We start from the raw sequence: 25822 nt of genomic DNA, 5'->3' as shown, positions 1-25822 counted from the left end.
GTAGCTGTGTACAGTAGGTCAGTTTCAGTACCACACCTCTCTCTGTTTGTGTCTGTTTGTATTCTAAACCCTCCTCTCTTTCCTCCCTCTCCCCACCTGTTGGCCAGGTTTTCTGAATAAAGGAGATGTCAGGCCATTGTCATTGGAGGAGCTGCTTTTATTTACTGGTTGCCACAGCGACCTGGCTATTGCTTACACATAGGTATAGGTTGGTCTCTGTCTGTGTAGGGCTTGAGGTTAAGATTGTTGGAGCACACAGAGCATCCTCTATTGCCCTATGTAGTAGAGGCTCTGGGTGTGGACCCACCTGGCAGCAAACACTATGGGAATTAAGTGTGGTGAAATGTATTACGCTTTTACCGGGTTGCAGCCTAAAATGTAGGTTTATGTCCCACGTGATAATTGTGTTATGTTATTCGGCGTGGTGAGTCACCCTTGAGCTAAAGGATGTTGTTTTTTAGATGTCTTTAAACAAGTGGTAAATGCCTCCAAACAGTTTCCCCCCATCAGAAAGAAAACACTGTGTGAGCACTGTGGTAATTTGGCAGGATATTCCCCACCATATTTAAGATTTCCAAACAGCTGCTACTTCCCTGTTTTTAATCACAGCCGTAAGCAAATTCAGTAGGCTTATAGTCTACTTCTGGAGAGGTCAAAACCAAACAACATTTTTTTTTCTCGAGAAACCATGTTCGCCTTTAAGCTTTTTTCCTGGGAAAATAGAAGTGAATTCTCTAGTTTGATCCGCAAAGGAGAAGTTGAAGATCCTATATGCCGACTGCATTACAAATAGGTCTGTGTGTGTGAATGTCTGTGTCTGTGTTAGGGTTTCAGTTAGGAAAATGAGGTGCTGTACATTTGACCAGCCGTTTTTTTTTTCAGAAATTTGGGAAATCTGCCAGACAAATATGCATTGGGTGCGTGACCTGATTAGGGTGTCCACCCACGGTGCTCAGAATGATAGAAATCCCATTTAGGTTATATGGTAATTCATATTAATAGAACTTGCAAGTCAAGGACGCAACGATGTGCGAACGGTTCTTCTTACCGAATTCGGATGTGCAGTTTTACTTTTCCTCAGTCAACAAGACAAGTAACAAACAGTAAAATCACTAGCCTATGCCAATTTACTATCCCCCATAGTAGAAAAGTTGACCTATTCTGTTAGTCAGCTTGTCAATAAGGAAATGGACTCTGGAACAGTTGTGGGAAGATGGATTCCAATTTCATACAACCAGTAGGCCTATGCTACATAAACAACATGTTAAAAAGCAATGAGTCTGATGCAACAGATCAGAACGTTTAGCTTAAAATGTTGATAAACAATTTCTTCACATTATAGTGCAGCAATGCGCACAAAGCAGTAGGCAGTTGTTCCATAATGTAATTAGCAGGAATTTGTTGTCAAAAGGGCACTGCACGTGTGCGCAGTTTCATGTGACAGAGATTTTTTTTTAAATCCATTAGAAATGTTGAGAGAGGAGATCTAATAGGCCACTTTGAAGCAAGGTAAGACATGTCTCATAATATGTATTAAAAGAGTTCACGTTTCAAACAGTGAAATATTTATTTTTCTGAATGCATAGCCTACTGCCTCCAGGTCATTGCAAAGGGTCGTGTGAGGTGAAGCCTGCCTTCCTTTGTTTGAGAAGCTGCTGCAGCTCTCGCGCTGTCTGACAGATTTTCTGCTTAAAGACTCAATCTGTATGCTGTATGCATGTGATTGAATAAGATGCATTACAAATATACTTTGGTCTACACACACGGCAATTTAATTCCACAAAATTATGCAAATGAACCTATATAGAACGATAAGCATGACCAGGCAAATGGATATCCATCAATGAAAATGCTAAAAAGCATTATTTTCCACAATAGTATTTTTTTTCTTCTCCTGGACAATTGGCCGGTGGCAATTAAGTTTTTCGTCTTTTTACATTTTTATAGGCCAAAAGCCAGCTATTACCGGATAACGGAAACCCTGGTCTGTATGGATGTGTGTGTGTTGAGGACGATCTATCCTGTATTGGCAGTGATGAGCAACCAAAGTATGCCCCTGAAACCCCACCCTGGACAGGTGGTAGAACCTCACCCTGGTTCTCAGACATTCCAGACAGTCCTCTGGAGGGTTGGGTTTCTCCCTAGCCATGTGGACTGGGCCTGGTCAGGGCCTGCAGCTGGACATCTCTGCCTGGTTGAGGACTGACCAGAGTATTCATAGATGCCACAAGTGCCAGTTGCCTTAGTTCTAGTCACACATTCTCTCTCTCCCTTGCTGTCCTCTCTTTCTGTCTTTCACACATGTATTGTAGACACACACCCAGTCAGAGGACCTCTGTTTCTCTCACTGTTGCCACTATTTGTGTACTTTGCTTTGACCCCCTCCGGGTCACAAACTGGCAACGTTCTTTAACTTCCAGCTGGCAAGACTTCGCTGCTAATTGTTTTCAGACCCGTATGCCTCACAAACAAGCATATGGCAGTATGGGGGCTCAACTCTAGGACACCCACAGTGACGACCTCATTACTCAATAACCAAAAGCATTACCTCTCTGTGAGCTGGGGAGCTGGTCTGATGATTTGTCTCCATTTCTTTTCTCCTGACGCTCACTTAGGCCAGGCAGCAATCACACACAGACACACAGAGACTTCTCTCTTGTCTAGAGAAGTTGACTCTTTTGCTGCTTGTTGACTGTAACAACAGTGTTCCAGTAGTGTATACACCCTTATGTTATACTAGAGAAATTGTTTCCATAGCTAGGGCTGACAGTGAGGAATTGTGAAGAGCAGAATCAACAACCTCTGCATAATCAACCCAGTTGCTTTGTGAGAAGGTGTTGAAGTTCAGAGTTAGCCATTGTTATGTAAATGCAGGGTGAAAAGTACCAGTGGCCTGGCTTTGGCCCCAAGTGAGAGCAGGTCCACTGGAGCCATGGCCCAAGTGAGACACTGATACCGGCCCGCGTAGATGGATGGAGTCTTTTGGGTAAATCCTGGATGGAAATGTGCCATAAAAGTGGCTCTGATCATTAATGCTTTTCATTGAACTTACTGTAACTATCAAAGTGTCAGTGACAGATAAAGGACCTTAAGCCCTCTGTCGGTCTGTTTCCAGGGGGGGATGTTCAGTGAGGGGGAACGTGTTTCCTGTTCTGTCATTGAATTAACTGCTTTGTTGCACCCACACAACTCAGTACAAGTCCCCATCAGATTTTATAAACCCCCAAATGTGTTTTTTGGGGTCTGATATCCCAGGCACAGATTAGGCCTAGTCCTGGACAAAAGCATGCTGTGGAGATTCTTCATTGAAAGTGCTTTTTAGTCCAGGACTCGGTTTAGGGCCCATCCTGTGTCTGGGAAACCGGCCATTTTGATTTAATTAAAATCCGTCTTTGCTAGCCTACAGTTTTGCTGGTGTTGATCACATTGACATTGCTTATATAATTCATATTTCTTGGATATTCTACCGCTTTATGAGTGCAAATGAAACCAAATCAAATTATGCCTGTTTGAGTCGTCACTGAAGTACTTGCACTGCCTTAGTCCTGAAAATGGGATGGGGACATCAGATAGCATATGGTCTTAAACCAACCAGGCCAACAGGCTTCTGCAGTCGAGCATAGATGCGTTATATAGTGAGATGAATTTGCAACAGCAGTCTTCTGACTAAATGGTCACATCTACCTTAAATATATTTTTTTATGTAACCTTTATTTAACTTGGCAAGTAAGTTAAGAACAAATTCTTATTTACAGTGACGGCCTACACCGACCAAACCCGTACAACGCTGGGCCAATTGTGCACCGCCCTATGGGACACCCTATCACGGCCGGTTATGATACGGTTATGGCTGATGCAGCCTGTCAATAGACTGTTGGTAATTAGGCCTAGTTAGTGACGAGTGTAAGGGTTTCTGTGGATGTGGTAGTTGGATATTCTTACAGGAGAAACGCAGAATACTCCAATTTGTTTTTTACTCCTGCTTAGGTGAGGCTATTTTGTGGAATTTGTGGCCTTCTTGAATTCCCTTGAGAAACGTGGCAATTTCACACAGTAGCCGGCTACATTTGAACAGTAGCAGGTGAGAGAAGATTCTGTTCTCTTGGGTGTTGAGGCAGTGAACCTTTGTGGTACATGATTTAATATACATACAGGAATATCTGGTAACGGGTACACTTCTTCTCTGTATAGACTACCATGGTACAGTACAGTGCTATCATGGGATGGGGAAAACAACGGTGGATGCAGTTTTATTCTTTTCAGTGTTGAAGATTTAATGACACACTGTTCCAGTGATGACACACTCAAGTTTAGTTCATTCTTTTGTCTCAAAATAACTTGAAGTCCCTGTATTTCGGAAATGATGAGTGATAAATTGTACCGCATGTCTGAAAGAAAAAAATATCTCATTCCCTCTCGTCTGTAATCTGTGTATGGGAAAGTTGGCCAGATTCAAAAGGAGCTGTGCTGTTCACTCCTCTCCAGTCAATTAGTCAACTGGCACAGAGTGTCTCATTTGAGCTCTCAGCTCACATACCCATATGTTGAACATAAACAATGAATACATGCAGCCAGCCATCCTATTCAAAGCAGCCTACGCTATCTCTGGATTACGTTCCCCCTTGCCCACGTCTTCTATATTCCGTGTGTGTGTGTGTGTGTGTGTGTGTGTGTGTGTGTGTGTGTGTGTGTGTGTGTGTGTGTGTGTGTGTGTGTGTGTGTGTGTGTGTGTGTGTGTGTGTGTGTGTGTGTGTGTGTGCAGTCTCCAAAACAGTGCTGCGGCCAAAAGACGGCACATTGACCATCTCTAGTCAGACACTATAAAAACATGTCTGTTTACTCTGTCATTACATCCGTGTTTGGTGAGCCGGCGTTGTAAAATTCAGCCCTCGTCATTGCACTCTGTCCTATTGTTCAGCACTCCTTTTTGCTATTGGAGTACATTACAGGGTTGTGGCCAGTTAACATGGAGGGGGAGGGGCAGCATTGGTCTCCCAAATGGTACCCTATTCCCTACATAATGCACTAAACTATATAAGGAATAGGGTGTCATTTGGGACGCTCCCAATGACCGACTTGCGAGGTAGTACATGAACCTCTGGGAATAGGGCCTCCTTTGGACTCAACCTTGTTAGTCAAAGGAGATTGATTACGCCTGAAGGGTCACCTATAGACCTATAGCCCTTCCCACTTATGCTTGGTGACATGGGGGCTGACCTATGCACTCTTATTCCACAACTACCCTGCACCAACCAGACTGCTAGCTTATCATCAGGCAGATGCACCCGGTGGATTGATGAACCTTGAATACAACACTTTAATATTTAATCCCAAAAAAACCCCTTGGCTTGCAATGACCTCATCAACTATAATTGCCTGCCTGCTGTGTCTGCTGCCTCCTAAAACATTTTTGCACCCCAAATACCACCCTATTCCCTATATAGTGCATTATGGACACAGGTCAAAAGTAGTGCACTATATAGGGGACAGTGCGCCATTTGTGACGGAACCATCTCACCAGTAGGGAAAAGGTCATATCCTGCAGAAGACATCCTGTAGGAGCAGTGAGGTAGTTAATGGACACAAGGCAGTGCACCTCATCACATAATGATGGGTTGACCGACAGCTCTGAATGAATGAAGCAATAAGGCCCGAGGAGGTATGGTATATGGCCAATATACCATGTCTAAGGGCCGTTCTTATGCATGACGCAACGCGGATACACCACAAACCCCCGAGGTGCCTTATTGCTATTATAAACTGGTTACCAACGTAATTGGAACAGTAATAATATACCACGGCTTTCAGCCAGTCACCATTCACATACTCTTGCAATAATTCTATTGCTAGGTTAGGTAGGCTATCAAGCTTGGTTTCAGGTATGATGATAACACATTGTTTCTTGAGCAAGGGGATTAAACTCCACACACGGCAATGTTTTTATTGTATGACAAGGTATGGATTCAACGTTTCCAGTTTTTGCATGTCAGTGGATAATGTAGGCTTAGTTGTATTTAATACCCCCCCCCCCATATAATCAATATTAAATTAATCTGTATATGATGTAATTGAAGGCCTGCAGTACCCTGACAGCGTGAAATCCATTCTTTGTTGCAGAGGACAACTCTGCCCTCTACAGACAAGCTGTGATGACTTCACCTTATTTTCTCTGGGCTCAACAGAGTTGGTGCTAATTCAATTTCCTACCTAATGCTGGTTCCTCTCAGTCAGTGGGATCAACAATACAGCTGTGTCTCGTGATGATCTATTTTCTGTTAGGCAGCAGACTTTGATCAGTCAAAGTGAGGCATAGCCCAAAAAGCAGTTCACTTCAGTATGGCATCCTATCATTGCATACAAAAGGTGGTGTATAAAGTAAAGTTGAAAGGGTGAAGAGAAAGTTCCTAAACTTTTTAAAGTTTAGTATCTTCCTGATTTACTGTGAGATCTTCTGTGCTGCTTACTCCCTCCTGAGGTGTCTTTCTTCTCCCCTCTGTGCAGATGTGAAGGGACCACCCACACACCGCTTTTCCTGCGGCCAGTCGCCCTACTCGGAGACCAGTATGTGGGAGAGGAAGTACTGCATCCTGACTGATAGCCAGCTCATCCTGCTCAATAAAGAGGAAGAGGTGAATGAAGTTCCTCCTAATACTACCCCTCTTATACCACCATGCACACACACCATTTCAGAGGAACAAAGCAAGGTGTGGATAGTGAGGGGGCTGAATCTGACATCTTATCTCTAAAAATCTATCCCGTCTTCTGTGTGTGCAGGAAACATTTACATTTAAAGAGAAGACCTTAATATTGTATGTCCCAGGCTGATCATGGTCCTAAGCTACTAGGAAAACTATTACTTATTCAGTATACATACTGTAGAAATAAAAATAATACATTTGCTGATGATGCCCTACTTAAAATGCTTCCGTTTTTTCCCCCGTGTGATTTTTCAGATGCCAGGTGAGGTGGTTGATAGTCCTACAGAGTCGTCAAAGAGCAGGAGCCTGCGTCGGACAGTCAGTGTTCCATCAGAGGGACAGTTCCCAGAGTTCCAGGCAGAGGGCGCCTCCATTCTAGGTAAGACTGCCACAGACTGAAGAGGAGAGGAGGAAGCATATACAGGGCATTTGGAAAATATTCAGACCCCTTCCCCTTTTCCATATTTTGTTAGATTAGAGCCTTATTCTAAAATGGATTGAATAAAAAAAAAATCCTCATCAATCGACACACAATACCCCATAATGAGAAAGTGAAAACAGGTTTTTAGAATGTTTTTCAAATGTATAAAAAATAAATAACAAATACCTTATTTACGTAAGTATACATACCCATTGCTATGAGACTCAAAATTGAGCTCAGGCATCCTGTTTCCATTGATCATCATTGAGATGTTTCTACAACTTGATTGGAGTCGACTTGTGGTAAATTCAATTGATTGGAAATTATTTGGAAAGGCACACACCTGTCTATATAAGGTCCCACAGTTGACAGAGCATGCCAGAACAAAAACCAAGCTATGAGGTCAAAGCAATTGTCCTTAGAGCTCCGAGACAGGATTGTGTCGAGGCACAGATCTGGGGAAGGGTACGAAAAAAATTATGCAGCATTGAATGTCCCCAAAAACACAGCGGCTTCTATCATTCTTAAATGAAATAAGTTTGGAACCACCAAGACTCTTCCTAGAGCTGGCCGCCCAGCCAAACTGAGCAATAGATGGAGAAGGGCCTTGGTCAGGGAGGTGACCAAGACCCTGATGGTCACTCTGACAGAGCTCCAGAGTTCCTCTGTGGAGATGGTAGAACCTTCCAGAAAGACAACCATCTCTGCTGCACTCCACCAACCAAGCCTTTATAGTAGACTGGCCAGACGGAAGCCACTCCTCAGTAAAATGCACGGCAGCGCACTTAGAGTTTGCCAAAAGGCACCTAAAGGACTCTGACCATGAGAAACAAGATTCTCTGGTCTGGTGAAACTAAGATTTGAACTCTTTGGCCTGAATGCCAAGCGTCACGTCTGGAGGAAACCTGGCACCATCCCTCCAGTGAAGCATGGTGTTGGCAGCATCATGCTGTGGGGATGTTTTTACAGGACATCTGCAGGGACTGGGAGACTTGTCAGGATCTAGGGAAAGATGAACGGAGCAAAGTACAAAGAAATCCTAAATGAAAACCTGCTCCAGGATGGTCAGGACCTCAGACTGGGGCGAAGGTTCATCTTCCAACAAGACAACGGCCCTAAGCACACAACCAATACAATGTCCTTGAGTGGCCCAGCCAGAGCCCGGACTTGAACCCGATCGAACATCTCTGGAGAGACCTGAAAATAGCTGTGACCCTCACCATCCAACCTGACAGAGCTTGAGAGGATCTGTATAGTCCCTATGCCTAAGAATACTAAGGTAACCTGCCTAAATGACTACCGACCCGTAGCACTCATGTCTGTAGCCATGAAGTGCTTTGGAAGGCTGGTCATGGCTCACTTCAACACCATCATCCCAGAAACCCTAGAGCCACTCCCAATTTGCATACCCCAACAGATCCACAGATGATGCAATCTTTATTGCACTCCACAGTGCCCTTTCCCACCTGGACAAAAGAAACACCTACGTGAGAATGTTTTTCTGGCTGTGTGGTGCCAGGATAACAATCTCTCCCTCAACGTGATCAAGACAAAGAGATAATTGTGGACTACAGGAAAAGGAAGGACCCAGCACGCCCCCATTCTCATCGACGGGGCTGTAGTGGAGCAGGTTGAGAGCTTCAAGTTCCTTGGTGTCCACATCACCAATAAACTATCATGGTCCAAACACACCAAGACAGTCGTGAAGAGGGCACGACAAAGTCTTATTCAGGAGACTGAAAAGATCTGGCATGGGTCCTCAGTTCCTCAAAGTTCTACAGCTGCACCATTTAGCACACTGGTTGCATCACTGCCTGGTACGGCAACTGCTCGGCCTCTGACCGCAAGGCACTACATAGGGTAGTGCGTACGGCCCAGTACATCACTGGGGCCAAGCTTCCTGCCATCCAGGACCTCTATACCAGGCGGTGTCAGAGGAAGGCCCTAAAAATGGTCAAAGACTCCAGCCACCCTAGTTATAGACTGTTCTCTTTTATACTGCACGGCAAGCGGTACCGGAGCGCCAAGTCTGTGCCCAAAAGGCTTCTTAGCAGCGTCTACGCCCAAGCCATGAGACTCCCGAACAGCTAATCAAATGCCTTCCCAGACTATTTGCATTGTCCTGCCCCTCCCTCATTTACGCTGCTGTTACTCTCTGGTTATTATCTATTCAGATTCACTAACTCTACCTACATGCACATATTACCTCAATTACCTCGACTAACCGGTGCCCCCCGCACATTGACTCTGTACTGGTACCCCGTGTATATAGCCTCGCTATTGTTATTTTACTGCTGCTCTTTAATTATTTTTCATATTTAAAAGGCCACTCTAAATTGTGCAGTTTTGTCATACAACACAATGCCACAGATGTTTTGAGGGAATGTGCAATTCGCATGCTGACTGCAGGAATATCCACCAGCGCTGTCTCCAGAAAATTGATTGTTCATCTCTCTACCAAAAGCCGCCTCCCACTTTGTTTTAGTGATTTTTGCAGTATGTCCAACCGGTTACCTCGTGTAACCACGGCAGCCCAGGACCTCCACATCCAGCTTCTTTGCCTGTGGAATCATCTGAGACCAGCCACCCGGACAGCTGATGAAACTGAGGAGTATTTCTGTCTGAAAAACAAATTCTGATTGGCTGGGACTGACTCCCCAGTGGCTGGGCCTGGCTCCCAAATGGGTGGGCCTATGCCCTCTTAGGCCCACCCATGGCTGCTCCCCTTCCCAATCCTGTGAAATCCATAGATTAGGGCCTAATAAATGTATTTCAATTGACCGATTTCCTTATTTGAACTGTAACTCAATAAAATCATTGTTGCATGTTGCGTTTACATTTTTGTTCAGTATGGTTACAATCTGTTACACCAATGCACTGACTAAAGTGGGAGAGGAAGACTTTGGATGCATCCCACAATTCACCCTATTTAGTGCACTACTTGGACCAGAGCCCATCTTTTGACCAGAGCCCTGGTCGAAGTAGTGTACTAAATAGGGAATAGATTGCCATTTGGGATACAGATCTTCTGTTAGCTTTAATGAGAGGATATGCCGCACACAGTAAATTCATTATAGACAGATGCTTTCCGCCATAGTTGATTATATAAAATAATGAATGAATTAATAAATGTTATGTATGCAGTTCCGTGTGAGGACTTATAGTTTTTAAAATGGGTACAGACACCTCTGAACATTACTAACTGCTGCAACAATAATTAAACTAGTCTGCAATTTTTTATCTTCTCTCCATTGGCTCAGGACCGTAGAGAAACCTTGAAATGATTTATCTGGATGATGGTTGATCACTATCCATGTATCCCTCGTCCGTAATACACCCTGCGACAAAGACGCAGTCTGCAAGTATGAAGAACATCCATCTGTTGAGTGGATAAAAAACTGCCAGCAGTGCCCATTACATAACTACAGCAGAGCATTTTAGAAAATACGACAGAGCTGCAGCAGCGAGATTAGTATCAACTGAAGTAACTTAATTCTCTTATGATGAGTATGTGGACTGCTGCTGACCTCTTCCCTGCCTGGTCAGTGAGAAACAGCTGTAAGCTCCCAAAAGGAACAAAATTACAAGTTGTAATAATAACAAAATGACCGCTATGTTCAGTGTCTTGTGTCTGTTTTCATGAGGGTTTAATTTAATTTATGCCAGTTAGTGTTTGCGTTCTACTACTTTGCGTTCTACTACTCCGTCCATAGGCCGGGAAATGCTCTGTAGAGTCGGTGTCTTTGGGAATGTATCAGGGACAATGTACCCTGTGTCCAGTCTATTGCTCCATCTCACAGGGTCTGAGTAACATGGCTGACCCTGCTGTCTTGATGTGGGCTTTTTCTCAACCAGGGCATTCACTGGGGGAATCTGCGGGGGTGCGGCCGCTGGCTGGAGAGATGCTGGGCTGGGGGTCAGTGGGAACAGGGAAGGGGTCTTTGGGCTGGTTGATTTGTGACTGCAGCTGATGGGTAGAGGAATGAGGATGAGCATGGGCTTACATCCCAAATGGCACACTGTCCCCTATATGGTTGAAAGTTGTTCACTATGTAGGGAATGGGGTGCCGTTTGAGATGCCGCCCCTGTAACTCAGGTAGTCATCCACCCGTGATGACCCTCTTAATGTTTTCTGTCCTGCCCTCAACCAGGGGAGAGGGCCTTATTTATATGTTAATCTATACTCTTGCTTGACAAAGTGTCTGCTATACTGGGTTTTAGGCCAATACTGGGATTCTATGGGCATTCAACTATCATTTTGATTGACAGGTAGAGCAAACAGAAAAAGATGAAACTTTCTGAGATGAATGCAGTCTTCCTCCTTTAATATTGTCTTTTTGTTTTCTAAATATGGTGTTGAGTGATGCACATTTTAATAGAGCTCAGGGGACATAGCCTATTTTGTTTAGATTTATTCTACGAGGGAAATAATAACTTTGCCACCATGTTGTTCTATTCCTCCACCATTGGCATTTTTTAGATGACCAGTTTTTGTGACACTGACTGGCATTTTTTAGAGGGAAGTCAGTGACATTTTTGGTACTTTTTGTCCCCCACACCAAATTATTTACAAGTCATAAATCTCAGTGCATTGGGCGCATTTGTCCCCTCCGAGGTTTGTATACAACAACAGTATTTGAATTCAACTATTTCACTGACTTTCCCTGTACTCCACCTGTAACCTTGTAGTAAGAGGGTTAATACAATACAGGTCGCTTGGTCAGCTGGTACCTGAGGTTGCTGCATCGATGAGATGACTGATATCTGAAGGTTATGATATGCGTGTGAAAGTTAACAGAGGAGGACAGCTTTTCACTCTTGAATGGAGGAATTTTGACTTGACGTTTCTGCAGGGCAACACACGTATTGACATCAATTTGTACAATCAACCGTAAATAAATTGCCTTATCATTTGCTGCACACCCCCTTTTTTAGGGGCAGAGGCTTCGCTCTGACGGGTATGTTCGACGATGCGTCTTGAGTACGCATGTGGAAGGGCTGCTATTGTATTGTTCATTTCAAAAGACTAGAGAAGAGCGAGGGTGTGTGGGTTTGACCGGCAGGCTTTTCTGCATTCCTGCATGTCTTGAAAGGAGTCGAAATAGCAGCCAGGACGAGATAGAAGGCGAGCACCAGGATTTGGTATATTTTCAGCGAAATGTGATTTCTGGATTGTAAACTATGGAATACATTTGGGGTAAGTTCAAGTCATTTTAATTAATATTTTTTACTTGCCAAACAATTCTAGAATACAAAGAGCAATTCTGTGAGAGCTCTTGGGCTGCTACTCAGGAGGACCGTCTGTACTGTAGAGTTTGTACAGAAATAACTTTTCCAAGCGCAACCTGTTACTCTTTGCCACTCGAAACAACACCTATGAATTTGTTTGGGTGTTCCATCAATTTGTCTAGTCTTTGGTCAGAAACATTTAGGCTATGCCTATGTTACATCCTTGTTGTAAGATACAATGTAACATAATTTGGCGATATATAAAAACGCTGTTACTTTTAGCATGTTGACAAGCATGTGACATTGGGGCCACGTAATCGCTCAAATGATTTCTTATCTATTCTCCAATCTATTGTTATCTGCCATCCATAACTTGAACATAATAAACAATGGTTACTGTCATCTAGTCAGGAACATATGTGAATACATTTTTCCGGTGCCTTGCACTTCGCTGCCCTTATCTAACTGACACATTGTGGCAGTTATAGTTAGCCAAAATGTTGAACACTGTCTGGGTTTGACCACAGCTGTCCTTTGGTCGTTGATTTTCCATCGGTATGTCTGGAGAATGGAGATTATCATTGATATTTCTACAGTATTCGGAGGCAATCTCATTACTTCACTTTGTTTGTCAATCAAAAGGTTGTTTATGATCGTTATGAAATATTGCCAAATAGCACTTATTACAGCCTATAGCATCTGTCAACTCTGTCACAACTCTTTTACTTACATTCTCTCCTCGGGGAAGACACTTCTCTGTAATTACATTTCGGTTGATTTCTCCGCTCACAGCCAATGTTTACTGTATTTTGTTGCCAGAGTTGGGCATTTTTAATTTGCACGTTTATGATGACTGCGTGCACATTTTTGTGAAGAAAATGTCATCACAGAGAAGTGTCAGTACCGGCCACAAAGCATTCATGTGAAAATAGAAAATAGGGCATGGAAACGGTTATGTAACAGTGGAAAAAGTCATGAGCATTGCTTTGTTACCTGGACATATAACTGGTTCCATCAGACGATAGGAATTCCTTGTATAGTTGTACAGTTGGACAATGGATACATTGCATTGCGTCATTCAGAACAAGTGGCAGTGTCAATGGTTTCTGATGAGGATGCTTTCATGGCATACATGTTGGGACATGTTTTATGGGTTTTCTATAACTTCCCTTATCTGAATAGATTAATTCTAGATACAGTGCATGATGACACCGGTGATGCTGTGACACAAAGAAGTTGCCAACAGTGGCTCATAACTGTATTTTTCCCCCATGTCTTTACCTTACTTGAGGCATTCAGTGTTTTTGTATAGAGCAGGGGTTTTCAACATTTCCTTGACCAGGAACCCCTTCCCAGGCAAACCAGTGACCCAGGGACCCCCCACCATACACTATACAAAAGTATGTGGACACCCCTTCAAATGAGTGGATTTGTCTATTTCAGCCACACCCATTGCTGACAGGTGTTTAAAACCGAGCACACAGCCATGCAATCTCCATAGACAAACATTGGCAGTAGAATGGCCTTACTGAAGACCTCAGTTACTTTCAATGTGGCACCGTCATAGAATGCCACCTTTCCAACTAGTCAGTTCTTTAAATTTCTGCCCCGCTAGAGCTGCCCCGGTCAACTGTAAGTGCTATTATTGTGAAGTGGAAATGTCTAGGAGCAACAACGGCTCATCTGCGAAGTGGTACGCCCCACAAGCGCATGTGGCGTACCACACGTTTAAAAAAAAATGCAGACCCCTTGCAGTACCCCCAGTTAAATAGACCTGGTATAGAGCCCTTCACACTTTTATTTGTTCGTAGGTTTTGCTTGTCATATGGCAAACATTGTTTTGCCACGTGCTCCTGTGCTGACCTTACAGTGCAGGTGTGTCTGTTCTGGTTCATGATTGGACAGTGAATGGAACAGAGTGTATTTCACATTCCACACATTCTTCACACAGTTGCCGTGTGCATCACGCCTTACCATTGATATGCCTTCACTTCACAAAATATACACTCGTTCCCACACCACCATGTTGCTTGTGTAGCAAGTTTTCTATGCAGCAACTGTGTTTTTCCCCCTTGTTGTGACATCTGTGGACAACCAGCACTGATGTTGCAAGTTTTATGTATTAAGAAATTCATTTCTATGAAGGCTGCCCCTATAATCCTTTCTAAAATAACCCTAAAGCTGCTGTTCTGTAGTAGATCCTCAACTCCACTTGAAATCTCTGTTTTCAATGGATTTTTCATCACCAAAAATCATTCAGATTTTTCTTTCTTTCAGCATCATCCAAACGATATCATGAATGAACATGATACATGCCTATCTATAAATTGTTACAGTGGCATTCTATCAAATTATGTATCAATTCCTTCTTCGCTGACTGGCTGTCAGTGTTTGCCAATCCAGCCTTTATCTAGCACAGTATGTCAAGGTCACCACTCAGGGTTGTATACAGGAGCTAGTGATGAGGCAAGCAGTTGTCAGGCAGTCTGGCGGGGCCCGTCCTGCAGACAACATGGTCCAGTTTCAAATGGCACCCTATTTATTCCCTAAATAGCGCACTACTTTTGACCAGGGCCCATCAAAATTAACGCACTATATAGGGAATATGTTACCATTTGAGACACCTCCTGCTGCATCCGTTCCAGAAAATTCAGTTAAACAATTGATCGGGTGCAGGCCTTCCAGAAATCGATATCATGTTAAAAGATAAGCGCAGGATTAAAACGCATTGCCTGCAACGTGGTGAAATTAGGCCGTCGCTGTAATTAGAAGTGGTGCTTGCTGGGAGATTCCTACCAGAACCCCCTTTATACCAGGTAGCTGCTAGCCTAATCTTCTGGGCCCGTATTCAGAAAGCATCTCAGAGTAGGAGTCCATTCATTAGTCAAGTCCATTCATTAGTCAGGCCCATTCATTAGTCAGGTCCATTCATTAGTCAGGTCCATTCATTAGTCAGGTCCATTCATTAGCCTATAATCTAAAAGGTAAAAGTGAGTTTAGATCCTCCTTGTTAGCATGCACAATAGCTGATATGGTAGGCTATTCGTCTGCTGTTTCTCCAAGGCGCTCCATTATTGCCAAAAAATAAGCGGTTAAGATATCACAATGTAGCATGCATGCTATTGAACATCATATGGTTTCAATAGATCACAATTAATTTGATGCAACTTGATGCAAACATCCTTGTTTGCAGGCTCCATTGGCCACTCACCACTTCATTGTGCTTGCGATATCTAATATGAAGTGTGGATGGTGATCATCAATAATTCATATTTAGAAGTACTTGGGGGTGTTATTTAACTTAGCCCAGCCCTAAGTTCTTGATTAACTCACAACGCTCACACCGTTGGTGCTACTGCATGATAAGGACTATAGAAATCATATTCCCTGAGGATAATTCTGCAGTTTCAGTAACTTTCAGTGTTGTCACATGCTGCACAATGGTCAACAATGTAGCAAAATTATGCAGACGAATATGCACTAAACCTCTGAGGTAGAGGACAAGGCACTGCTGCACTGTTCAAATACTGTTACCGGGGATTGCTGATCCACAAATCTGTATTGTGTTCATTGTTGTTTTACCTAGGTGTCTCTCCCAACCACTGCATATTCTTTCCACTTGAGTTTCTGGACTAATGAGGGATAGTTCAAAGAACAGCTTTTTAGCAAGGGTCTGGAGTTTTATCTGTGTGGATTGCTGCATAGTAACTTTGTAAATGAACACAAACTCAGTCTTTGTCATCTTTTTGTGTATAAGGAGAAATCTGGCTGGATCTTGCAGATATTTCTCTTTTTCTGATTCACTGTATCTTGTCGCAAATCTTCCAATTTTGTAAATTGCCATTTCCGACTGACGATAAGGATTGTCTTGTACAGGGGGTAAAAAAAAAAATGTCCCCCCCTGTCCCTCTCTCCCCCTACCCCAGTCCCTCTCCCCCTACCCCGGTCCCTCTCCCCCCTACCCCTGTCTCTCTCCCCCCTACCCCAGTCCCTCTCTCCCCCTACCCCAGTCCCTCTCTCCCCCTACCCCAGTCCCTCTCCCCCTACCCCCTCTCCCCAGTCCCTCTCTCCCCCTACCCCAGTCCCTCTCTCCCCCTACCCCAGTCCCTCTCTCCCCCTACCCCAGTCCCTCTCTCCCCCTACCCCAGTCCCTCTCCCCCCTACCCCAGTCCCTCTCTCCCCCCTACCCCAATCCCTCACACACAAAGATGAGAAAGCCCCCAGGGTTGTGTCCTACATCAGTCGACTAAGGCAGCAAGTTATTTTGTAATTCGCCTTAAAGCGTGGCTCTAGATTTGTCCTGTATGTCCTGTGGTTCCAGCAGTGAGGCTGCATTTCAGCTGCAGTAGCAGTCCAGCAGATGCTTCAGTACACAGAGAGAGGGGGGGAGGGGGTAGGGAGCACAACTGAAGAGGGAAGTACTTGCAGTCCTGTTCTGTTCTGTTGAGAGGAACGGTGGAGTGCAGTTACAGCGATTGATTGAATAAATGCGGTAAAATCTCTTCCGCTGCTGGCATGCCAAAAAGGAGTCTGATGAAGTGAAGGTTAGAATTGCTGCCAAGAGGAGAGAGTGAGTGTGATAGGGAAAGCAAGAAGAAGAGGGAGGTAGATAGCAGAGGGAGACTCCAAGAGAGAAAGGGAGTGAGAGGGGGACCAGGAGAAGCATGGAGTGGAGTGCTATTTCAGGGAGAAATAGGTGGGATTCCAGACTGCAGGAAAAAAACTAGTTCATTAAGAAAACTGAGATCCTGGGATTGATCTTGAAAGAAATCTGAGATCAATGGGATGGCTTCATAGTACTGTAGAAGATGAACAGTTAAAAGGGAAATGACTTTGCCTCGTTAGCTGATGGTGATGTTCTGTGTTTAGCCAATCGGATGCTGGCTAACCCTGTTCATCTCCTCCTCAGATGATGGGGAACAGCTGTGACCGAGGTACTGACTCACTCTCCCGTCTTTTTTCTATAGACTCTATTGTTTGAAATTAAGTTGATTATTCATGCTTAATTATCATATGCGCAGAGCATCATCGTTAAAAAACTGTTATGTTCAGTTCTGTTTGTCTGTTTATTTTCATTTAGGGTCTGTACTGTATACATGCAATGCTCTATATGATGGGTTTGCTACCATCTTTCACGAACACTGAACTGAAGATGTGCGTAACTTTGATCATCTTTACTTTGTGCTGTTTGTCAATGTCCATAGTTTTATTAAGTAGTAAGGATGTGCATTAAGTTTGATAGGTGTCTCTCTTCCCAAGCCAGAGAGCTCAGTCTCCTCTGAATCAGAGTAAGTGGAGTTGAGCGTCTGAAATCCCGCTCACAGGGCGGTGCGCAAGGCGCTCAATGTCCTTTCCTACCGCAAAAACATGCTCCTTGCTCAAAGGGAAAAATCTCTCCAAATTCCCTCCATTCATCCTTTTGTTTAGAATCACAATTTAAACAACGCCAATCGATTTGAGACTACATGGATCTACCATTTTGATTTGAAGTATTGAAACCAAACCAAATGATTTTGATTCAAATTATTTTAATAAACAACATGAACATGTGACTGTAAGAAGCAGTCATCATTTAAATAGGCTACATATTAATCCGTATGTAAACACTAAATAGGTCAGGAGCCAAAACAGGTAGTCTAAGAAGGAACAAATATTTTATTATTTAGGCTATATCATTAGCCTATTATTTCAATTATTTCAAGGCTATAGCCTACAAATAAATTAATTGTGAAGCATTTGCAAGTGTGAAACAGTAGGCTGGCAGGAACATTAAGCGCTCAACAATTGAAATAACATTTTGTCTTATTCAATCGTTCATTCACTCACTCCTCTAGAATGTAGAGAAAAACAGGGCAATTCAAGAGGGTGCTATGAAATTAATGTCAAATACATGAACTCTAAACGTGCTAAATTTTCAGAGAAAATCTACTTTTTCTTCTAACTTTTTAACCATACAGTGGGGCAAAAAAGTATTTAGTCAGCCACCAATTGTGCAAGTTCTCCCACTTAAAAAGATGAGAGAGGCCTGTAATTTTCATCATAGGTACACTTCAACTATAACAGACAAAATTAGAAAACAAATCCTGAAAAATCACATTGTAGGATTTTTAATGAATTTATTTGCAAATTATGGTGGAAAATAAGTATTTGGTCAATAACAAAAGTTTATCTCAATACTTTGTTATATACCCTTTGTTGGCAATGACAGAGGTCAAACGTCTTCACAAGATTTTCACACACTGTTGCTGGTATTTTGGCCCATTCCTCCATGCAGATCTCCTCTAGAGCAGTGATGTTTTGGGGCTGTTGCTGGGCAACACGGACTTTCAACTCCCTCCAAAGATTTTCTATGGGGTTGAGATCTGGAGACTGGCTAGGCCACTCCAGGACCTTGAAATGCTTCTTACGAAGCCACTCCTTCATTGCCCGGGCGGTGTGTTTGTGATCATTGTCATGCTGAAAGACCCAGCCACGTTTCATCTTCAATGCCCTTCAAGACGGAAGGAGGTTTTCACTCAAAATCTCACAATACATGGCCCCATTCATTCTTTCCTTTACACGGATCAGTCGTCCTGGTCCCTTTGCAGAAAAACAGCCCCAAAGCATGATGTTTCCACCCCCATGCTTCACAGTAGGTATGGTGTTCTTTGGATGCAACTCAGCATTCTTTATCCTCCAAACACTACCATTTATTCTTTACCAAAAAGTTATATTTTGGTTTCATCTGACCATATGACATTCTCCCAATCTTCTTCTGGATCATCCAAATGCTCTCTAGCAAACTTCAGACGGGCCTGGACATGTACTGGTTTAAGCAGGGGGACACGTCTGGCACTGCAGGATTTGAGTCCCTGGCGGCGTAGTGTGTTACTGATGGTAGGCTTTGTTACTTTGGTCCCAGCTCTCTGCAGGTCATTGACTAGGTCCCCCCGTGTGGTTCGGGGTTTTTTGCTCACCGTTCTTGTGATCATTTTGACCCCACGGGGTGAGATCTTGCGTGGAGCCCCAGATCGAGGGAGATTATCAGTGGTCTTGTATGTCTTCCATTTCCTAATAATTGCTCCCACAGTTGATTTCTTCAAACCAAGCTGCTTACCTATTGCCGATTCAGTCTTCCCAGCCTGGTGCAGGTCTACAATTTTGTTTCTGGTGTCCTTTTGACAGCTCTTTGGTCTTGGTCATAGTGGAGTTTGGAGTGTGACTGTTTGAGGTTGTGGACAGGTGTCTTTTATACTGATAACAAGTTCAAACAGGTGCCATTAATACAGGTATCGAGTGGAGGACAGAGGAGCCTCTTAAAGAAGAAGTTACAGGTCTGTGAGAGCCAGAAATCTTGCTTGTTTGTAGGTGACCAAATACTTATTTTCCACCATAATTTTCAAATAAATTCATTAAAAAATCCTGCCATGTGATTTTCTGGATTTCTTTTTCTCATTTTGTCTGTCATAGTTGAAGTGTACCTATGATGAAAATTACAGGCCTCTCTCATCTTTTAAGTGGGAGAACTTGCACAATTGGTGGCTGACTAAATACTTTTTTGCCCCACTGTATACTGTATGGTAGAAACATGGGGTTTAGAATATTGTTTTTTTCTCTATTGAATGGACATATTTGTATAAACCTTGAATTAATTAATCATTTTATGGGTGAACACCCTACTTATTAGGCTCAGTGCCTTTCGAATGAATTATTAGAAGTTTGGCCAGAGTCTCTAGATTCAGGCTCATGCGATGGTGCCTGCAGAGGCCAGCAGTGGAGAATACACTCTGTAGAACCACTGGGGATGCTAAACACCCTTCGGGCCACTCTTGCCAGGTGGGGGAAGGGATACGGAGTTGTCTTTCCAAAAGGTGATAACATCCTCGTCTGCATTGCTTCTCACAGCTGTTAGGTACTCCTCTACCTCTTCTTTCTTGTCTATAGAGGACTGCTGCTGCTGCTGAATGAAGTAGAAGCTGAACATGCAAGGTCTTTTGGGCACTTTGTTTTGCTAAGGGGCAGGGATAGGAACTGCTGGTGCTACTGATATGGCAGATGCACCTGCCAGAGGAGCGTTGATAGCCTCGGTTTCCTTCACAAAGAGGTCTCATCTCTCCAAGAGATTACGCACCAGTTCATCCCTTATCACCCACTAACTTTTAAACCTGGGGTCCAGGACAGCGGCTAGACAAGATGTTTATCATTCTAGTACTGCCTGTACCCAGTGGAAACGTTATCTGATGGTGTTTCTGCAAAAGCAGCAATGTCTATGGACAGACACAGTAGTCAACACTTTATTTATTTCAGACAAGGCAGGGAGATTCATGCCTAGGGTCCCTAACTCTTTTTGAGGTCAGTTAGTGGTGTCAGAACCTCGGCCAGGACCTGTAGGCGACGCACTTCGTTTAAGGTGAGTTTTGCATCATCGAAGGTAGACTTAGTTTTTTTTGGCCACAAGGGGTGTCTTTCGAACATCTTCAACACAGATTCAATCATGCATAATTGGCTCTTCCATCTTGTCATGCAGACTGATGTGGAACGCACTCCCAATCTGTCCCTTTCCTCTGTGTTCAATGTACACTTCCTAATGCTTTTCACAAGTTTCCCCACTTTCTGGATCTGTCCACTCACCCCATCATATATGTTAAAGGAATCCTTCATTGCGAGCTGAAGAATGTGAATTGGGCACTGTAAATGGAGATTTTACTTTGAAGTAGTGGTTTACCATCATGTCCACGTTGTTGGCTATATGGTCAGTTTGGAACTGAGAGCCCAGGTGGCGCGCCCTCCTCTGTGTCGGATGCCTCATTTTCCTCCTGTCCATCATCATTGATCTCCTCAAAACCAGGTAAGTTGAAGGCCTCGACCATGTTGCTTGCGCTGTCAGTCACCACTTGCTGGATGTTCACCTGTCGCTGCACATTCCAGTTCCTCAGGACACTTTCATATTTCTGCTAAATGGCCTTTGATGTGTGGTGTCCTTGAGCTGCGAGCACATACAACAACACCGTGTGGCATTTATATTTTCCTTCAATGAAACTGGCGACAATCCCCAGTAAACTGTCCCCTTCTGCTAATCCAAATGTCCGTTGACACACCGAAACCATCACCAAGTTGAAATAGGTCTCTCAGCTTGGCTTCCATTTCTTTGAGGGCATGAGACATGAGGGTGTCTCAGACCGTACTATTAGCAAGGCAGTGTGTAGCCTGGTTGTGCTGCACTTGAAAAGTACCACATCCCTTCCCGTTCTCCCTTTTTGTTACGAGCTCATAGTCCAAGTGAACAATTTCAAAGAATGCCTCGTCGAATTGCCTCTTTTTCTTAACACTGTTTTGGTTACTACATGATTCCATATGTGTTATTTCATAGTTTTGATGTCTTCACTATTATTCTACAATGTAGAAAATAGTACAAACAAAGAAAAACCCTTGAATGAGTAGGTGTGTCCAAACTTTTGACTAGTACTGTAGCTTACAAATGCATGCTGGGCTCTGAATTATGATGCATGCAATGTTTATAAGACCAATCGGGCTACTGCCAGGGGTGCCAAGAGGACAGTGTCTGAGGAATAACTTGATATAGCACTTTGCAAAGTAGCCTTTTTAATAGCTGACTGCTGTCTCACAACCTGTCTGAAATGCGGGATCGGTCACCGTATGTGGTGTTGCTCTAGCCTAGACGTTCTCAGTTCATTATCTTGTCCGGTAAAACTTGTTTTCTTTACTGATCATTAAATGGTTCTGGCTTCTTCTTTCACAGCACAGGCTGCATTCATGTCGCCCAGGGCTTATCCTCAAGGGGCTAAATTTAGCTTCCAATCAATAGCTCCCTGGATATCGGCCAGCGATCTCAATGTGACGGACAGTTTGGGACTTCTGTATTTGGAAGACGTGGCTTTCTTTGATCTGTGAAGCATTGATAAGGCCGACGGTAGTCTTGTATACAGCTGCAGCAGCAGCAGAACTGTGGAAGTCTAGGAATGTGTTCTAAATGGCCCTGTATTCCCTATATAGTGCACTACTTTTGACCAGGATATTGGTCAAAAGTAGTGCACTATATAAGTTGGGTAGGAAACTACACTTTACAAAAATATAGATTTGGACCTAATGAATTTATTTCAATTGACCGATTTTCCTCATATGAATTGTAACACAGTATTAATCAATGAATTTGTTGCGTTTATATTTTAGTTCAAATATAGATTCAGCTATGGGTCTAATTTTTGCGAAAAGGGTAGGTCGGGGGGCTGGAACATAATTATAATTTGTACACTGCAAATTGACCATAACTAAGCACAAAAATAGATTTGTATTTGAAAATATAAATTTCATACATTGATTACACATACAGTGTCTATATAGAGTCTACACCTCCCTTGAACTGTTACAAAGTGGGATTGAAATAGATTTTATTTGTCATTTTTTTCATTGATCTAGACAAAATACTCCATAATGTCAGTGAAAATAAAACTCTAGAAATGTTTACAAATTTAATAACTAAAATATTTGTTGAATAAGTAGTCACCCCCTTTGTTAGGCAAGCCTAAATTAGTTCTGAAGTAAAATGTGGCTTAACAAATCACTAAACATATTTGGACTAAATAATAGGGGCTGACATGATTTTTGAACGACTATTCCTTCCTTTGTCCCCCATACATACAGTACATCTATAAGGTCCCTCAGTCAAGTATTGAATTCCAAGCACAGATTCAACTACAAAGACCAGGGAGCTTTTCAAAAGTTTATAAAGAAAGGCAGTTGTAGGTAGATGGGTAAGAGTAGCAAATCAGACATTGAATATATCTTTAAGCATGGTCAAGCTAATAATTATGCAGTGGATGATGTATTAAACCACCCAGACACATCAAAGATTCTGAACTGAGCTGCAGGACAGGAAGGAAACTGCTTAGGGATGTGGCTGTGATGGGAGAAAACTGAGTAAGGATCAACAACATTGTAGTGACTCCACAATAATGACCAACATGACAGAGTGAAAAGAATACAAATATACAGAACAAAAATATTCAGAAATATGTATACAACAAGGAACTAAAGTAATACTGCAAAAAGACACTGCAAAGGAATACACTTTTTAGACTAAGTGCAAAGTGTTATGTTTGGGGCACATGCATCACTGAGTAACTGCCTCTTTATTTTCAAGTATGGTGGTGGCTGCATCATGGTATTGGTATGCTTGACATCGGCAAAGACTGGTGTGTTTTTCAGGATAAAAAGAAACAGGATTGAGCTAAGCACAAGCAAAATTCTACAGGAAAACCTGCTTTACACCAGACACTGGGAGAGGAATTCACCTTTCAGAAGGACAATAACCTACAACACCAAGTACAATCTACACTGGAGTTGCTTACCAAGAAGATGGTGATTGTTCCTGAGTGAACAAGTTACAGGTTTGACTTAAATCTGCTTGAAAATCTATGGCAAGACTTGAAAATTGCTGTCTAGCCATGATCCCCAACACCTTGACAGAGCTTTAAGAATTTTGAAAATAATGGGCAAATATTGCACAATACAGGTGTGCAAAGCTCTTAGAGGCTTACCCCAAAAGACAACAGCTGTAATCGCTGCCAAAGGTGTTTCTAACATTTATTGACTCAGAAGGTTGAATACTCATCTAATCAAGGTATATTGTGTAGATCATTGACCAAAAATGACAAGTATACAGTGCATTCGGAAACTATTCAGACCCCTTGACTTTTCCCCAAAAAATGTACTTTACAACCTTATTGGATGAAATAGTTTGGATTACATAGTTTTCCCCCCCTCATCAATCTACACACAATACCCCATAATGGCAAAGCAAAAACAGGTTTTAGAAAATGTTGCCAAAATAATAAATAAAATATTACATACGTTTTCAGACCCTTTACTCAGTACTTTGTTGAAGCACCTTTGGCAGCGATTACAGCCTCGAGTCTTTTTGGGTATGACGTTACAAGCTTGGGACACCTGTATTTAGAGTTTCTCCAATTCTACTCTGCAAATCATCTCAAGCTCTGTCCGGTTGGATTGGGAGCGTTACTGCACAGCTGTTTTCAGGTCTCTCCAGAGATGTTCGATTGGGTTCAAGTTCGGGCTCTGGCTGGGCCACTCAAGGACATTCAGAGACTTGTCCCGAATCCACTCCTGCGTTGTCTTGGCTGTGTGCTTAGAGTCGTTGTCTTGTTGGAAGGTGAACCTTCGCCCCAGTCGGTGGTCCTGAATTCCTGGTGTCTTTTGTATTTTTTGGCCCATGGGCAGCCTGTTTCCGACCCCTGATATAGGTATTAAGGTGTCATTTGGGACATAGCCAGGGACTCAGGGATGAGAAATTGGGGTGTTTTTCAGTTGAGGGCAGCTCTGCTCCAGGAGACTAGGCTGAGCTGACACTCCGGTGCCTAGGCTTACTAGGGCTTAGCAGCTGGCAGCTGGAGTCCCATGATAATGGCCCTGCCCTGCCACTGTAAACTGAGACCACCAGAGGGAAAATTAAATGTGGGTTGAGTCCGTCCTCATCCTTGACACACATAGCCATAACCTTACTGAAAGAGACAGAATAGTTTGTCAGAAAAGACCAAAAATAAAATCTTCTACAGAGAAATAGATTAATATTGTCATGTTTTTATTTTATCATCCAGAATGTTCACAGAGGATTACAGGGAAGCAAATAACACTATGTGACCTTATAGCAGGAACCTCAATGTCAATGAATTACAGACCCCTCTGAATAGCATTCTGAGATTTATTTTACTTGAGTTAGTGCATTAATTCAATGCTATAGCTTGTCTTTTGGGGGACCACAACACAGACTCGTGGCAGCCTGTGGCTTGAGGTAATTGCTTGCTCGATACAGCCCACCTCAGTCTCGTCCTTGGTGATCTAGATATCGTCAACAGCTTGTTCACCCATCACTCTGGCTCCCTCTCCCAAATGTGGCAGAATCTGTGTTCATATAACTCAACCTCCCCCAGTCCAAGGCAGCTAGCTTGATTGATTGAGTAGTATTGAGTTAGTGGAGTAAAGTGCAGACTCACTCCTCTTGTCTGTCCTGTCTAATCTCTCTGTTGCTCTATCTTTCTCTTGCTCGCTCTCGTTCTCTCTCTCTCTTGTCCACAGAAGTGTCTGCTGAGAGGTCCCCCAGGAGGCGGAGTATCACAGGCCTGGGGAATTCAGAGAAGAACATATCCCTGGACGTACCCAACTCATCTCCCTTCAAAGTACCAGTGAGTGCTATTGTTATGATTAGAAAATATGTTTATTGTCCAATGTACACGGATGTCCAACGAAAACTTCTCTTTTGCTTTATAACAAACCCCTCTGAAAAAAACGCACACATTAGACATTTTAAGCCTCTTTGTACAGTTTGACGTACAATAACTTGTGTTGGAAGCCATTAATATTTGTTGCCGTTTTATATTATGTTGCTATTTTATATAAGTTTGATATCCAGAAGTCTTTCTCTTGTTTGAAGCATATGGGCAGACTGCAGATCCAACCC

At 43.1% G+C, this 25822-nt stretch overlaps 1 protein-coding gene across 8 annotated transcripts in view; it reads left to right on the top strand.

Moving 5' to 3' along the window:
- The window catches only part of LOC112260451 (ras GTPase-activating protein nGAP), a 90611-nt gene that overhangs the window by 29670 nt on the left and 35119 nt on the right, over positions 1–25822 (top strand). For 4 of the 8 annotated variants that reach the window (XM_024435569.2, XM_024435568.2, XM_024435567.2 and 1 more), the window contains exons 2-4: positions 6502–6629; positions 6954–7077; positions 25441–25547. In XM_024435569.2, coding sequence (XP_024291337.1) covers positions 6502–6629; positions 6954–7077; positions 25441–25547 — 359 coding nt within the window. Of the gene's footprint in view, positions 1–6501; positions 6630–6953; positions 7078–12139; positions 12317–17245; positions 17283–25440; positions 25548–25822 lie in introns of those variants that run through there. The other 4 variants (XM_024435566.2, XM_042328770.1, XM_024435571.2 and 1 more) reach the window with 4 other exon arrangements.

Source organism: Oncorhynchus tshawytscha, linkage group LG10 (assembly GCF_018296145.1).
Source record: "Oncorhynchus tshawytscha isolate Ot180627B linkage group LG10, Otsh_v2.0, whole genome shotgun sequence".
Classification (NCBI taxonomy): domain Eukaryota; kingdom Metazoa; phylum Chordata; class Actinopteri; order Salmoniformes; family Salmonidae; genus Oncorhynchus; species Oncorhynchus tshawytscha.
This window is presented reverse-complemented; position numbering and strand designations above follow the sequence as displayed.